This window comes from Ursus americanus, chromosome 7, assembly GCF_024610735.1.
Source record: "Ursus americanus isolate L20-20 chromosome 7, mUrsAme1.1.p, whole genome shotgun sequence".
NCBI lineage: Eukaryota > Metazoa > Chordata > Mammalia > Carnivora > Ursidae > Ursus > Ursus americanus.
This window is the reverse complement of record NC_142133.1, coordinates 25,545,077-25,561,836: the sequence shown is the minus strand read 5'-3', so window position 1 is coordinate 25,561,836 and position 16,760 is coordinate 25,545,077. Positions and strand designations below refer to the sequence as shown.

The following is a 16,760-nucleotide window of genomic DNA, read 5'->3' as shown; positions in this document are numbered from 1 at the left end:
AGAGAGAGAGAGGGAAAGAGTCCATACGTGGGGTAGGGGCAGAGGGAGAGGGAGAAGCAGACTCCCCACTGAGAGGGGAAGAAAGGAAGGAAGGGAGGGAGGGAGGTGGACAGAAAGAGACAATTTGGAGGGGGAAATAAAAAGGTATTAGGAATGCCAAGATCCAGGTTTCCCAGTGTTCTTCATTTCTACCTGCATGCGTTTCTTTCTGTCTGGAATCTTTTTTTTCTTCCTCACTAAAGAATTTCTTTTAGTATTTTTTTTTTTTAAGAGATATAATTGACATATATATAATACTAGTTTCTGGTGCACAGCATAGTGATTCAATATATTCAGTATTGTGAAATCATAACAATACACCTAGCTAACCTCCATCATCACACATACTTACACATTGTTTTTCTTGTGATGAGAGCTTTCAAGATTTATGCTTTCAGCAACTTCCAAATACATATTACAGTATCATTAATTACAGTCACCATGCTGTACATTACGTAAGTGGAAGTTTGTACCTTTTTTCCACCTTCACTCATTTCACCTCTGCCTCTGGCAACCACCAGTATGTTCTCTAGATCTATGAGTTCATTTTTTTTTTTTCTTAGATTCAAGATATAAGTGAGATCATATTGTGTTTGTATTTCTCTGACTTGTTTTACTTAGTGTAATGCTCTCAAGGTCCATCCATATTGTAATAGCAGGATGTCCTTTTTTATGGCTGAATAGTATCTCATTGTGTATTTGGTATATACCAAATTTTCTTTCTCCATTCATCTGTTAGTGGATGCTTAGGTTGTTTCCATGTCTCGGCTATGGTAAATATTGCTGTAGTGAACTTGGGGTTGCAGATACCTCTTCAACATTGTGGTTTTGTTTTCTTTGGATATATACCCAAAAGTGGAATTGCTGGATCATATGGTAGTTCCATTTTTAATTTTAGAGTGTGTATAGATTTATAATTGCTGTATCTTCCTGTGGATTTTTCCTTTTATCATTGTTTCTTTTCATCTCTGGTATTACTTGCCCTAATGTCTACTTTGTTAGGTATTATTATAACTACACTAGATTTCAGTGTTTTTTAAAAATTCTCTACCTTTTTCCATATTTTCTTTTGTAATTGTTTGAAAATATTTTTCTACTAACTCCCATAATCTAGATCCACTGGAGTCTGTTTTTAACTTTTTTTCTTGTGGTTTTCAGTCATACAGGTAGTCCTGGATCTTGGCATTCCTAGTACTCCCCCCCCCCCCAATTGTCTGTGTTTGTCTTTCTCCCTTCCTTCCTTCCCCTCCCTCCCTCCCTCCCTTCCTTCCTCCTCTCCCCCCTTCCTTCCCCCCTCTCTCTTGCTTCCTCTCCCTCCCTCCCTCCTTTCCCCTCTCTTCCCCTCCTCTCCCCTCCTTCCTTCCCCTCCTCTCCCTTCCTTCCTTCCCTTCCGTTCCCTCCCCTCCCCTCCCCTCCCCTCCCCTCCCCTCCCTCCTTCCTTCCCTTCTGTTCCCTCCCCTCCCCTCCCCTCCCTCCCTCCCTCCTTCCCTTTCTTCCTCCCTCCCTTCCCCTAGCCTCTCCCCTAGCCTCTCCCCGCCTCTGGCAGCCACCGATCTTTTTACTATCTCCACAGTTTTAGATTTTCCAGAATGTCATATAGTTAGAATCATACATTATATAGCCTTTTCAGATTGGCTACTTTTATTTAGTAATATGTGTTTAAATTTCTTCTTAGTCTTTTCATGGCTTTTTAGCTCATTTGTTTTTAGTACTGAATATGGTTCCATTGTCTGAATGTACCAGTTTATTCATTCACTTACTAAAGGACATCTTGGTTAGCTTCTGAGTTTTGGCAATTATGAATTAAGCTGCTATAAACATCTGTGTGCAGGTTTGTGTGTGTGTGTGTGTGTGTTTTTTTTTTTTAAATCCACATTGGTAAATATCAGGGCCTACTATTTTTTTTTTTTTTTTAAGTTTTTATTTTTAGCTGCAGTTAGTTAAGGGGCGCCTGGGTGGTGCAGTCCATTAAGGGTCTGATTCCTGGTTTCAGCTCAGGTTGTGATCTCTGGGTCAAGATTGAGCCCCTCATAGAGGTCCACGCTCAGCACAGAGTCTACTTAAGACTGTCTCTCCCTCTTTCCTGCCCCAGCCCCACCCCCACACACATGTGCACACACTCTCTCTCTCTCTCTCTTTTTCAAATCTTTAAAAAAAGTTAATTCCAGTTAGCATACAGTGGAATCTTGGTTTAGGTATATAGTACAGTGATTCAGCACTTCCATACAGCACTGTGCTCATCACAGCAAGTGCCGTCCTTATACCATCACCTATTTAACCCATCCCCCTATCCCCTCCCCTCCAGTAACCTTCAGTTCTCTATAGTTAAGAGTCTGTTTCTTGGTTTGTCCCTCTTTTTTTTTCCCCTTTGCTTGTTTGTTTTGTTTCTTAAATTCCACATATAAGTGGAATTGTATGGTATTTGTCTTTCTCGGACTCTTATTTCACTTAGCGTAATACTTTCTAGTTCCATCCATGTCATTGCAAATGGCAAGATTTCATTCTTTTTTATGGCTGAATAATATTGCTTGTATATATATACACCACATCTTCCTCATACCTTCATCAGTCGATGGACACTTGGGCTGTTTCCATAATTTGGCTCTTGTCGGTAATGCTGCTATAAACATTGGAGTGTGTATATCCCTTTGAATTAGTATTTCTGTATTTTGGATAAAGACTTAGTAGTGCAATTGCCGGACCATAGGGAAGCTCTATTTTTAACTTTTTGAGGAACCTCCATACTGTTTTCCTGAGTGGCTGCACCAGTTTGCATTCCTGCCAACAGTCCATGAGGGTTCCCCTTTCTCCACATCCTCGCCAACACCTGTTGTTTCCTGTGTTGTTGATTTTAGCCTTTCTGATGTGTGTGAGATGGTATCTCATTGTAGTTTTGATTTGTATTTCTCTGATGATGAGTGATGTCGAGCATCTTTTCATGTGGGCCTACTACTTTTTAATAGTAAAAAGTAGAAGGTTTTTCTTTTCTTTCTTTTTAAAGATTTTATTTATTTGACAGAGACATAGAGAGGGAACAGAAGCAGGAGGAGTGGGAGAGGGAGAAGCAGGCTTTCTGCTGTGCAGGGAGCCCGAGGGGCTCGGTCCCAGGACCCTAGGATCATGACCTGAGCTGAAGGCAGACACTTAACAACTGAGCCACCCAAGGGTTTTTCTTTATTTTCACAATTGAACCAGTAGAAAATTGAATATAACAACAAGAAAAATGTAAAACCTGAGCTCTCCTGGTCTGTGCTCAACAAGATGACTAGGACTGATCTTTCTTTAAAACAAAACCAAACAAAAAACCCCTGAAAAACTGGCAAAAGGGGAGAAATGAGGAAACTGACTTAATTTCCAGATATTTTAGTTAATACACCTTTTCTCACTGTCTCTTGCTGGCTGTTCTTCGGTATTTGCCCTTGTTCGTTAAAGCCGCAGTGCTGTGCCTAATGATCTTTTGTTGAGTGTTAGAAATTGTGTATAAAAAAGTTTAGAGGTTCTGGATGATGATAATTTTCTTTTACAAAAGGTTTACTTTTTCCTTTGCTAAGAAATAGAGTAGGGGCAAGTTGCTATAATCCTGTTAAAGACTGAACTGGTTCAGGTTGGGCTATAGTTTTTGTAAGACTCAATGTACTTCTTACTGCTCCCCTCCCTTTCCTAAGTTGTAACCCTTTAAACTTTGAAGCAAGAGCTGGGTGTGTTTATTGTTATTTCTCCCTTGGTAGATCCTAAACTCTTACCTGTGTCTCTTCACAAGGCCAGTTGACGCTCCCAGTTGGAGTCAGGGGTCCATTTTTGACAATGCTTCATCTGCCTCTGGTTTGCTTTACTTTTGGGGTAGCCCTCCAAGGGTTCCCACTGAGAGCTTGGGGATATTCGCTGGGGCTTTTCCCAGTGTGGGTTCTAAATTTCAGTTAATTTCACCTCAGTATTATGGGATATCTAAATATTACCCCCTTGGTTTTTTTTTTTTTTTTTTTTTTTAAGATTTTATTTATTTAACAGAGAGAGACAGCCAGTGAGAGAGGGAACACAAGCAGGGGGAGTGGGAGAGGAAGAAGCAGACTCCTAGCAGAGGAGCCTGATGTGGGGCTCGATCCCAGAACGCTGGGATCACACCCTGAGCTAAAGGCAGATGCTTAACGACTGCGCCACCCAGGCGCCCCTACCCCCTTGGTTTTTGTTGGCTTTCTGCTTAGTTTTTTTTTTTTTTTTTTTTTTTAAATCCTTGTCACTTGCAGTTCAAGGATTTATAAAAGGTTTTGATGGAACATTGCCCAAATATTAGGACAAGGTCCCTGGCCCTACCTTTCCACTAGATTCTGGCCCTTTAAAAGCCTGTTATTTTTATTTCTCTAACCTCAGGAGATTTCCAAAAAATGCTGCTGTGTGGTATTTTTGGTTTGTTTTGGTTTGCTACTTAATAGCTTTCTGTCTGTGCCCTTTGCCCAAATCCTTCTTCTCGCCCTGTGGCCAGAATTGGCTATAATAAGCTGAGGGAAAAATGGCTGCAGTATTGGCTTACCTCTCCTCTCTTCCCCTTTTTTAGGACCTTGGTTCTTTAGGTCTTGGTTGCCTTAGCAATTCTTTGATGCCTTCAAACTTTTTTTTTTTTTCTTTCCTCTTGTATCAGGCTACTCTAGTAGTTCTCAGTGGAAGTGTACGTCTATGGGAAGCTACTCCATTTTAGAAATGGTTGTTACATATAACTTTAAATGTACTACATATAACTTTAAACGTAATACCTTTTAAAAATTAAAAGGACTGGTAAATGTTATTTATGTGATTAGGCATTATTTGGTAAGGTGCCCTTCCTGAATAGGATTTGGGAAAGCTGGAACTTTTAAATAAAATTTAGCATAACAAGGAGAGGGGAGACAGAAGACAAGTAATGAATTGAGATGAACTAATAGCAATTTGGCTGGAAGTATGGTTTGTCTTGAGGCACTGACCTCATGGACCTGGTCATTCTTTGGATTTAAAGTGATAGAGAAAAATGTTGACTTATTTTCAGATGCTTAAAGGTTAAGATCTTAATGTTTAGAGGATAGTTAGGAATGTAGGAAGGACTTGGGAAGGGAAAGCCTTTTCTAAGTGGTTGTGACATGTTTGGAAGAACTCTGTTATGAAGTAGTTGAAGCATTGAGAATGCAAATAATGAGATTTGTGAATCATTCATTTTTTTCCCACCTAACTATTGAATGCCTATAATGTAAGGCAGTGGATATCCATAGTCAAGACTTAAGATTCCTCAAGGAACTTCTATCTAGTGGGAGAATCAGAATTTAAGTAGATGATCACAGTAGTACTTAATTCTAACTGTGGTAAGTACTACAGAATACAGTTATAGGATTTCTTGAGAGCCATTAGCACCAAAGGTGTAAGAGAAATAGTGCAAGTATTAAAATATTTTATGGAATAAGTGTTTTTTTGGGACAAGTAGAAAGTACTGAGTCTTGCTTTGCATTATATGTATTGTTCTGATGTGGGAGAAAAAGGAACAGATGTCTAGCTTGGATAATAGATGAAGCCTAAAGGAAGGTTATGACTGCCTCTATCATAGCACTGATCACAATAGGAATGCTTGCCCCTTCCTTAGACTAAGATTATTATATACCAGAACTTCCATTTATGAAATTCCTGTTGTATGCACTGACTGCTGTAGCCACTTTATATAATTCCTAGTTAATTAGCAGAATAAATTTCAAGATATATATTTTTATGTTCAGTTTTATATATAAAATGTGTATGCAGCCAAGACTGGCTGCATAACAGTCCTTAGGCATTCTGTGTGAATGATGCTGCCTGCAATTGTGCTATGGAGTAGCTCTGATATGGAGCCTTTAATAAAATTCCCTCAAATACTTGGAAATAGTTTTTATTAGTTTCACCCTCAGTGTGTGACTATCTCATCATGGATAAAATTGGCCACATGCAAAATTAACCCATCCTGAGAGAGAGTTATGAAATCTGTTGCTTAGATTTTTGAAAGATCAAAGTTTAATTATAGTGACTAGTATGCATGATTGAATTAGAATATAGCTGCTGTTACTGAATCATTTGTTTCATAGTCTTTACAAATGAGGAATGTGTTAGCAAAAGACAAGTTGTTTGCGTGGATTGTCAAAGAAGCCAGAGAATAAGATTTTGTCAGTATTTATTCAGTGCTTTCTAGAGTAAGAAAATCTATCAATTTTATTTTTGTGATTTAATTCTTAAATCAGGTCTGGTATTGTTGGCATTGGGTTTCAGACTGCCAGGGTTAACAGTGAGACTTGGATTGTGCTATCCACATGCTAGAACTGCTATCTTTTGAGGCCCTGCCTGAACAGCTGGCCAGCTTCTTAATTTAAAATATCTCTTAAAATGACACAGGCAGTAATTTGCATGACAAATTAATTTGAATGGATTGTCAGAATCTTAATGATTTGTAGACCATGTCAGTATGTCTATATTTTCCTTATACTCTACATAATATTCTTGTAGATTTATTAGCGTAATGGTAAAATCTGATAATGAAAGAAAAATCTTTTTTTAAGGTAGTGAAGACCTTGCTGTGTTTTTAAATTACATAACTGACATATCTAATCAATTCTATAAGATGAAGCATTATAAAAAATTAGGGAAAAATACAAATATTTAGAATATGATTGAAATCTTTTTTCCCTTATTCACATACATTTTTTTTTCATAGAAATGACATTGAGAATTAATAACTGACCTTAAGTTTGATTGCTGTTGTTGTAATCTCTGTACTTTTTTCAACTTGTATAAAAACACACTAAAAACAGCTAGTTGTCTGGAAGGTAAAGAGATGATGGTAGACAGCGGTGATTTTGGGTGTTAACACTGTTCACAAAGGTAAGTGATGCAAAAAGCTGTCTTGATTGGTTTCTGTTCACTTCTGCTTGTGTTGTTTTGCAGAATGGCTCATTAAAAGGATAAGAATTAGAGTCCGTGGGGTTTAATAGGATTTTCTGTTAAGAAACATTAAGATGTTAAGGACATTAAGAATGTCCTGGGGTTGAAAGTACTGAATACTTCTCATTAGAAGTAGGTTGATCTCCATCCCACTTTACCTAGGATAATCCTAATTTATGCCTTTTATCCTGGCCTCTTTAAGTTTCAGAAGTGTCTCAATTTGGAGGAAATGCGTAGTCATCTTAGTTATAAGATACTTTATGTTTATTTTAGTAATCACATGGCCCTAGGTAATTCAGAGATTAAATCGTTCTAACAGGGGAGGTGTGATATGATGGTTTTATTCTTTTTTTAGACCACATATTTATTAATTAGAGTGAGTAGAATTCAACCGTTTGGCCTTTTAAAAATCGTCTAGGGAAAAAGCTGAGTTTTATTAAATTTGTTGTGCTGTTGAAAGATTGTAAGTATATATTAAGTTGGATTTTTAATTAAAGTACCTTATTTTGGTAATGGACTTATTAATCCATTGATGGTGATATTTTCTATAATTCTCAATGCATTTCAAAGAACTGTATACCATATTGGGAGAAATGGAGATACTTGTTAAGAGGAAATTAATTCCAGTAAGTAGACAAGAGTTTTAATTCTGGTTTATCAGCTGTGTGACCTTGGGCAAGTAATGTAACCTCTCTGAGCCACATTTTCTTTATTTTTCAAATGAAACTAATAATACTTAATAAGGGTTAAAAAGAAACACGTGTTATTTGATTCAGATAATGCCTTGTGTAAAGTAAGTATAAAGTTGAGCCACTAGTTCACCTAAAAATGTCAGACTATATATGAGTTTTACAGCTCTTAATTAGTGTTATGATTTAATTATAACCAGTAATGATAATTTTCATTGCATAATGCATAAGAACATAGATGTTAATAAGTATGATTTTCATCCTAAATTACCTTTATCGTAGAGTGCTTTTTCCTCATATATATTCAAATCACTGAATAAGTGCAAATTATCTAATAGTGAAAAAATTATGTTTTTCTAAATTGGTAATATGTTTATAGTATGTAATTTAAACAGTTTGCATTCAGTTTTTTTAAAACTTGCATATGAATCAATAAATATGAACCGGTCTGATAGCATCTTTTCCATGGTCCTGTAAATACGTAGAGCATTGATACAATGCATAGAAGTTTAAAACTTTCACATTCCTTATAAAAGAAGTTTGGGAAGCAAAAATTTACATGGAAAGAAAGTGCGACAGTTTTGAGAGAGGTGAAGTCCTTTTGAAGATTTATTTTTTGAGAGAGAGAGAGTGCGTGTGTGTGCTTGTGCATGCATGCCCAAGTGGGGGGTGGACAGAGAGAGAGGGCAGAGAGAATCTCAAGCAGACTCTGAGCCCTTTGTGGGGCTCGATCTAACGACCCATAAGATAATGACCTGAGCTGAAACCAAGAGTTGGACGCACAACCAGCTGAGCCACCCAGGCGCCCCTAGAAAGATGAAGTCCTTTTGGGCTGCAGATAATTTAGGAAGGTTCTTCCTAAAGGGGGTGGGTATTGGGATAAGCTTGGAAGGAATGTAGAGAGCGCTAAGTTTGTAGTGATGGAAATGCGTAATTCATCTTTGGACTCTGAAGTAGATCAGTTGCTCACATAAGAGGATTAATATCGGGCCAGACTGAAAGGCCTTGACTAAGGATTGTGTTTATGGAGTGATGGGGCCTCTGACTATTTTTGAGCAAGGGGTTGATATGATTTAAAAAGTATTTAGGAAGATTGGGGCGCCTGGATGGCGCAGTTGGTTAAGCACTTGACTCTTGGTTTTGGCTCAGGTTGTGATCTCAGGGTTTTGAGATCAAGCCCTGCATGGGGCTCCTCGCTCAGCAGGGAGTCAGGGACTCTCCCTCTCCCTCTGCCCCTCCCACTTACTCTCTCTCTCTCCCCCCTCCCCCAAATAAATGAATAAATCTTTAAAAAAATAAGAAGTACTTAGGAAGATTAGTTTAGTCATGAAAGGCAAAATAGATTGATGTACAGAAGATACAAGAAGTAAAGACATCAATTAGGGAGATTGTTTTTTGAAGTAGTTAATGCTTAAACCTGAGGGTGGTGGTGAAGATGGAATTGATGCTTTATTAAAACATGAAGGTCTTAGTCTGCCTTTTGATGTTATTGCTACATAAATGCATCTAGGTGTTTAAAGAAAAACTATGTAACTTAAGCTGTTGGTATTTCAAGTACTGTATTTCAAGAGAAACAAAGCAAATTTGTTTTGTCTGTACTGATACCATTCAGCTTTTAACAAGAACAGCAGAAACCTCCATGAAGCTTAAGTATTAGTATCCTTTTTCAGATGTTTTAAAAAATTTAACTCAAGTGTAGTGCCTTTTTATTGTAGGCAGTAACTTATAAAGAAATGCAGCAAGTGATAAATACAAAGTCAAGTGCCAAAAATATATATTCTTTAGATTTTATATTTGTGTTTTTATATTTTCTTAGTCAATTTTAGAATACGCCTAAGTAATAACACCAAAACTTCTAAACATAAATTTTAAATGTTATTACATAACTTTTAAAAAATTTGAGCTTTTCAATGATTTTCCTCAATTTATTATTTATATGAACTTTTATTTAAATGAGCGAAACTATTTATTCCATATTGTCTAAATTGAGATACCCACCTTTGGAATAAAGCAGAACATTTGAAATAGATTTTTTTTCAGAAAAATTGATTTTGATATTACTTGTAAGATTATATCACTCTTTTCATCTCCTTTAATAATCTCTTCCATAGACCAAACACTAAGATATTCTTTCCTGTTGTGGATAGAAATACATTGTGTTAGTAAGGGTACAAGCTAAGCTGCCATTAACAAAGAGAACCCTAAATTCTCAATGTTCCAAACAAGATAGAATTTTATTCATCTCTTATTTAACAGTTGAGAGGTAGGCAGATGGTCAAGAGTGAGTTGGTAGCTCTGTTCCACAAGGTCGTCTAAGAACCCAAGTTTCTTTTGTTTCTCAACCATCCACCCCGGCAGTGTTGTTAAGTACGTAGTTATTAGCCATATGTGGCTATTGACATTTGTATTTGTATTTAAATTAAATTAAAATTTCAGTGTCCATACCAGCTATATTTTAAGTTCTTCATAGCCACACATGGCTGTTGGTACTATTTTGGACAGTGCATGTAGACACCACTTCCAGAAGGTTCTGTTGGTCAGAGCTGCTCTAAGAGTGTTGTGCTTGTCTTGTCTGCATGGTCTTTGCTGGGTCATATTGGTCTAAGTTCTAGTCTGTAGGTAGGGAAAATGAGGGGATACGGAGAGAAGGCACAGTTTTGTTATAAATGATTCAGGAGATGCACATATCCCTACTGCTTACAGTTCATTTACCAAGATTTAGTGATATGCTGACACCCAAGGGCAGCTGGAAATGTTGTTAGCTGAGTGGAACGTACCCTACTAAAATTTGGTTTAGTTAGGGGTGCTGTGGAGGCAGGGATCCTGTTACCAAAAGGAAGGAGATGAGAATAGATAGCAGAGGACATTTTGCAATCTAGGTCAGATGTACCAAAGTGTTAATAATTACAATAAGGTTTCTTCCTTCCAGGGAGTTAGCATGGGTAAAATGTTTAATTTTAAATGATTATGCTGAGATTAACCTATAGTTATAAATTTTTTACTACTTTATTTGAATTGCTTCTTAAAGTTCAACAAAATTAACATCATTTTGACTGCAAGGTCCTATTTTGAGCATAATACTGTTTATCTCTAAGGTATTATCTCTGTCTTAAACTTTGTGGGAAGATGATTTTTTTGTTTGTGTGATTGTGTAGAGATTAGAACTTTTGTTTATTTCGATCTTATTTTATAGAAGTTCAATAATGATTTCTAATATTTTGATGCTGAGCAGCAGTGTGAAGTATGAAAAGTACTAGGTGGTGATTCTCTCTCTCTCCATCCCTTCTTGCTTTCTGTGTGCATATTTATCATGACCGTAAACTACTTAGGGCTTATAATGAAGAGTAGCATCTTTTTTCACACCATTTCGTATCCCTGCTCTGACTTTTAGACAGACACTCTGAAATGTTCATGTTTACAACTTCTGTATTTCTGAATAATATGCCTTTTTCAATGTAACTTGATTTATCAGTTTTAGAAATTCCATACTGATTAACTATAATAAAAACGGATTCAGCTCATATGCCACCTTTTCTCTCCCTTCTTCACTATTATTCTTCTATTCTCTTTAAAATTTCTTAAACTTCCTTCATGTCCCTTCAATTAAAGATGTTCTCTCTTACGCTCAAATTAGCAATTACAAATTTTAGTGTTCCTAATCTTCCTTCCTCGTATCTTTTCCCTTCTATCTCTCAATTTTTGTCATCTTTTTAAAATTGCCATGGTCAAATATATTTACATTAGTTTCTGTAGCTATAATTAAGTCTTTTAGCTTTTGTCTATTGCTGGATTCTAAAAATTGTAATTAGTAAGCAGTTAAATTTTTAATGACTACATAAATACTTTTCACTGAAAAACTAATGGTAGAGCAATTACAGTTTTCGTCATAGCTTTATTGTTTATAACTTAGTTTAAAATTCCTTCATCCCTTTTGGTTTCTTGTATTTTTTTTTTAATATTTTCTTAATTTTATCTTCTATGTAAGTCATATCCTGTAGTCTACATATTCTACAGACCTTTCTTTTTTGTCCACTGTCTTCCTCCTGGAGCCTTCTTTCTTCCTCTTGTATTCTGTTTTGTCAGCCAGTGCTTTTCTAACCGCTTTTCATTTTTATAATGTCTGTTGGAAATTTCTTTTGTTGACGTTTATTCTTGTTCTTTTTGCTAACTATGGGTTTATTTATGACTTTTAAAAATTGCTTTGTTTTTGTTTTGGTGATCAGAGGATATAAATGCATGGGCTCATCTCATCGTCTTGAATCTGAACTGTTGATGTTTTCGGAGTCGGATGCCCGTATATCTGAACCGTAGACTCCTATCGATGACACGTGTGATAAAGTGTCATGTTCTAAATTTTGGCAGGAGTGGGGGGAGAAGGATTTGAGATGTTTACAGATACAGCTATAAGAAAATAATGGTTATATATATAAAGTCATTGGTAATGTAAATATTTTTCTCTAGAATAATTTTACTTTCATTTGTTTCTGAAGATTCTAGACTTTTCATGGTTTCTGATACAAATTTCTTCTGTTGATATTGTTTTGTTTTACTTTTGATTCTACTATTGAAGATATATATCTTCTTCAGATTTAGATCTGTTTTTCATTACAAGCAGCGTTCCACAGCTATTGCCCAGCATTTCTTGAAATTGACCCATTTTACCATTATATCTGGCCAGTGCCTAATGGCATATAGTGATGTTAAAAGAAATGTTTCCTAGGTTAGGAGGCTAATGTTAGTTCTGAACTCTAATGGGTCTCACCATCAGTCTGGGTGATAAGTTGTGCAATACTCTTAGGCCACTTTTTATCTTTACAAGAGAATAGTATTGTAAAAATGTCAAAAAATATCCACATGCCCAGTTCACTAGTAAATATACTGCTAAATTTGAACCTTTTTGGCAGTAGCTTATGCTACTCAAGGGACCATATTTTTACAGAATGATATATTTCAAAGGGTATTGGTTTCCGTTGTAGAAAATTCATGCATTTAGAGCAACTTAAAGCCAAAAACAATTGTGCTGTGCTATAGGTTTCAAATATTAGTCATTTTGAATACACGTCCAGGTTAAATGTCAGAAGTTATATAGTGCATGGAAAGAAAATTTATTGTTAGCAGATTAGACTGTACCTGTGCTTATATAACATTTTCCTTAGAGGATCAGTTGAGTATATGAACTAATATCAGCCAGATTTTTGTACACTAACATTATTGATAATAAAGGAGAAGTTCATTGAGGAGAAAAACAAATAAAGGAAGCACAGAAGTCTCATACTGTATGAAACTACAGAAATGGATCAAAGAGTTTGACAGGAAGTTTAATGTGTACATAAGTAGAGGCTGACAGCAACATGCTGTGTGTGCCAAAGGTTCCAGTGATGGAAAACCGAAACATAGTGCTCACTGACCACAGCATGAGCCTTGACACACATTGTAAATAATCCGGGGATCTATGACTGCATTAAGCACCAGGCTGGTGTGTTAACGGCAGTAAATCTATAGCTGCATAAAGGGCTGGCATGCAGAAATTCCTCTGATTAATTTTTGTAATGGATTCATAGGAATACAGCAAATATTTTCATCTTGAATGCTACCATCCTGCAACTTCCCCTCCCCCCACCTTTGCCGTCCCTCGTATGATCATTTTTTATTTCCTTCTGTTCACCAGACTTGTATATGTGGATACTTGTCTCAGTACCATCAAGTTAAAAGCTGAAGATGCTTCTGGTAGAAAGCATCTAATTACTCTCAAGTTGAAGGCAAAGGTATGTGCTTCATTAAACTGTTATTGTGGTCAGGAAATACTTTGTGAAATGAACTCTGAATGGTTTCAATGTAGGAAGTGCTAGTGGCTTCTAAAAAGATACCTGGTACTTTAAAAAATTTATTTTGGAAAGCTCAAAAACTTTACCCACTAGGTTTCCAAAAGCCTAGACGTAATTTTGTGTCGCTCTTTTACTGCAGATTTGCTCAAAATATAGACTTCATAATAAATATTACAAATAAGATTTGGTGGTCTCAAAGTACCTTGACGTCATTTTTGTAACCTTGTACAAAGAAAAAATTTGAAAGTTTCCGCTCTCCCAAGTAAAGTTTCACTTAAGTCTCTTGTCTTCAGCTCTTGCTATGAATTACATTTGCAAAGTTCTTGCTTCTGAGCACCAGCCCACTCTTCCAAACACATCCATATGTGTACCTTTTTATTCCTTGTTTTGGCTGAAATTTTGCTTCTGTATTTGAAGAATTTGCAAAGGTTATGCCTCCATTTATAGACTCTTTACAGGCTTGTGATCTATAATTACTAATTTTATTGGCACAAAACATAGCTGTTTTGTTTTTATGTTTTAGTTCTAGATTGTGAATTTTGAGAAATAAGTAGAGGAAGCAAGTTCAGCATATTAATTTATTTAGTAGTCACTAGGGACACATCAGAATTTGAGAAAACCAGGACATTTAACTTTTTTTTATTGTTTCTGGTAGTCATCAATCAACTCTGTTTCAGAAGATCGTAGTGATGAAAAGATCAATTGTGTTTGTCCGCTTTAAAAATGTGTCTGGCATTTAAGCTTTCCATGAGAGAAAATTAATATATAAACCTGAACTGGGTGACACAGAAAAGTTGATATCCTAGTGCCTGTTTATCAGACAAGTTGAGAAATGACTCATTCTCTTCTCTTCTCACACACGCAATATTCAGGTATAATTTCATGAATGAATCATGTGTGATAAGTGTTGAAAATATTAGTGGGATAGAAATCTTATTTGTAAAAGAAGTTAATGGATATTTTTGTCAACATGAAAAAAATTTTATTTTTTAATTTTTAAAGGTGTGCTTTTTTTTTTTTTTTTTAAAGATCAGGGAGAAATCTTTTATTTCCTTTATAAAGATCACAAAGGTGTTCTGTCAGTTACTTCAAAGTTTTAATTGTTTGTACTTTGTACATTGATAAAAATTTCTTTGCTGTTGTGAAAACCAAAATGAAAAATTCTAAATGCATCTTGTCCTGACTGGGTGGTGGTGGTGGGTTTTTTAATAGTCTTATTTTTTAGGGTTTACTTTTACTAAGGAGATTCTCTGTCTAGAACTATATCTAGAAGAGTTTATGAATTCCGGTTAATGACATTAGTAGTAGTATCAAGAGGAGGGATGTAGCCCCTCGTATGGCCCATCCTCTTTGCTTTTTCTTATACCTTTTCAGGGTAGATAAGGTGACACTTAATATTTGTGTGAAGAATGTTTTCAAGTTTTTGCAGCATCAATAGCTGTGAAGCACTATTATGGATTCCGTGGCAAAAGAGAAGAGGAAGCTTTATTTAAATTCGGAAGGAATTAAGAAAAAAAACTGTATAAAAAAATGGAAACAAATGAATCTTACGTTGGTATGATTTATTAGAGTCTTTAATTGTCCATTTAGTTCAGTTTTCATCGACCAAAGTTGTATTTTCGTTGTGGTAATTTCTTTCTTTAGGAATATTTGTGTCTGGGATTGTCAGTTACAAACAGTGATAGCTGAAGCTATATGTTAAGAGTATATAGTGCAAAATCACGATTCAAACTAAATTTTAAAGGTCAAGCTGATTTTTTTTTAAACCTTAATGCAGGCTTATTTTTATAAAAATACAAACCTTATTTCTTTTGCTTGATATTTTTTGGTATATAGTAAAGGAACACATTTCATTTCATTTCCTTGAATACCTGTTCTTCCAATTCTGCCATTCTCCCTCACTGTCTCCAACCCTCAAAGAAAACAATACCAATTTTAATTAAACAATCTTTATTAAAAGTGAATATATAAGTAAAAAAATATATCTGATAAGGGAAATAGTTGAATTTTGTCATTTTTATAAGATGTATTTCTATGCAATATTTACAGTACATGCTGAACTTTGGGATGGAACTCTTATCTTTTCTTTACAAAAAAAGTAGAACAGGGCTTCTTCAGTTTTGGCTAAGATCAGAACTACGTGAAAAATGCAGATGTGTTTCAGAGGCTGGGCACTCTGTGTCTGCTGACCATTTTTGTAATTCGCTACAGTTTGTGTTTACTTCAAGGAAGCCATACTGCTTAGATGGTCCAATCACAGAAGATACTGGGTTAAAGTTTTCCCTAGAACAATATGCTGTAGAATCTAAAAAATACCATATAGGACAAAAATATTTACTTAATATTATATGATAACTGTATTCTTTTATAGTTATTGATTTGATGGGTTCTTTCAGGTGAGAGTTGAAAAACTACGTGTTAATTAAAAATAAGGATTACTTATTTATCAATTAATATTCCTTTATGTGGAGCTTTCATTGTTGTCACTTAGACTGCTAAAGTAAAACTTGGCAATTAGTCTCTGGTTTTTATATACCTATACAACTTACTATTGAAAACTACCTGAATTTTCATGGTTATTTGCAATATTGCATTTAGTTATCTATTTTGTAGTTTTACAATCCAAACGATTCTGAAAGATCTAGGATGCTACTTCATAATTCATGTCAAATCATTCAGAAGTATGTGAGTTTGTTTTTTAGGTTCCATACAGTTATGTAAAGTTTATTGTATAAACAAGATTGATGTTGAGTGTGAATATAATCAACATATATATTTGCATTTAACTCAATAGATATACAGTAAAGCCACCTATATGGATCAGTCTGATTTATTGTATACATACTTGTATATCTGTATAATTACACATAAAAATATATTTGAAGATGTCCTCATCTCAGAAATTATGTGAATCTTATATATGGGATCATATGAAATTTATGATAATCTGCTTTTTTGTTTAACTATTTGTAGGTCTCTTTATCAGTATATATGTACTATTCACTATATTGAGCCCTATTTGAATGTAGGAGATCATATTTTCTTTTAGAATCATGTGCTGTATGTGCTAAATGACTCCCACAGTCGCAGGTATTTGACTTTGTTCATCTACTCTAAATACAGTAAACATCTTATTCATACTCTTACCTAGATTGACGATTTAAGTTGATATTGTTCATTGTTAACATGAGTAGGAGATTAAAAAAAAAAACAAACCTCGAAGTAAAGTAAACATTCCATTTTTGACCATGGAGGTTTCAAGTGTGCATTATAATTTTTACAG

At 35.3% G+C, this 16,760-nt stretch overlaps 1 protein-coding gene across 3 annotated transcripts in view; it reads left to right on the top strand.

Moving 5' to 3' along the window:
- Positions 1-16,760, top strand: part of FANCL (FA complementation group L) — a 91,290-nt gene that overhangs the window by 26,588 nt on the left and 47,942 nt on the right. For 2 of the 3 annotated variants that reach the window (XM_045788023.2, XM_087863419.1), the window contains exon 6: positions 13,321-13,417. The exons of the other annotated variant lie outside the window; for it this stretch is intronic. In XM_045788023.2, coding sequence (XP_045643979.1) covers positions 13,321-13,417 — 97 coding nt within the window. The remainder of the gene's footprint in view (positions 1-13,320; positions 13,418-16,760) is intronic. 3 annotated transcript variants of the gene reach the window in all.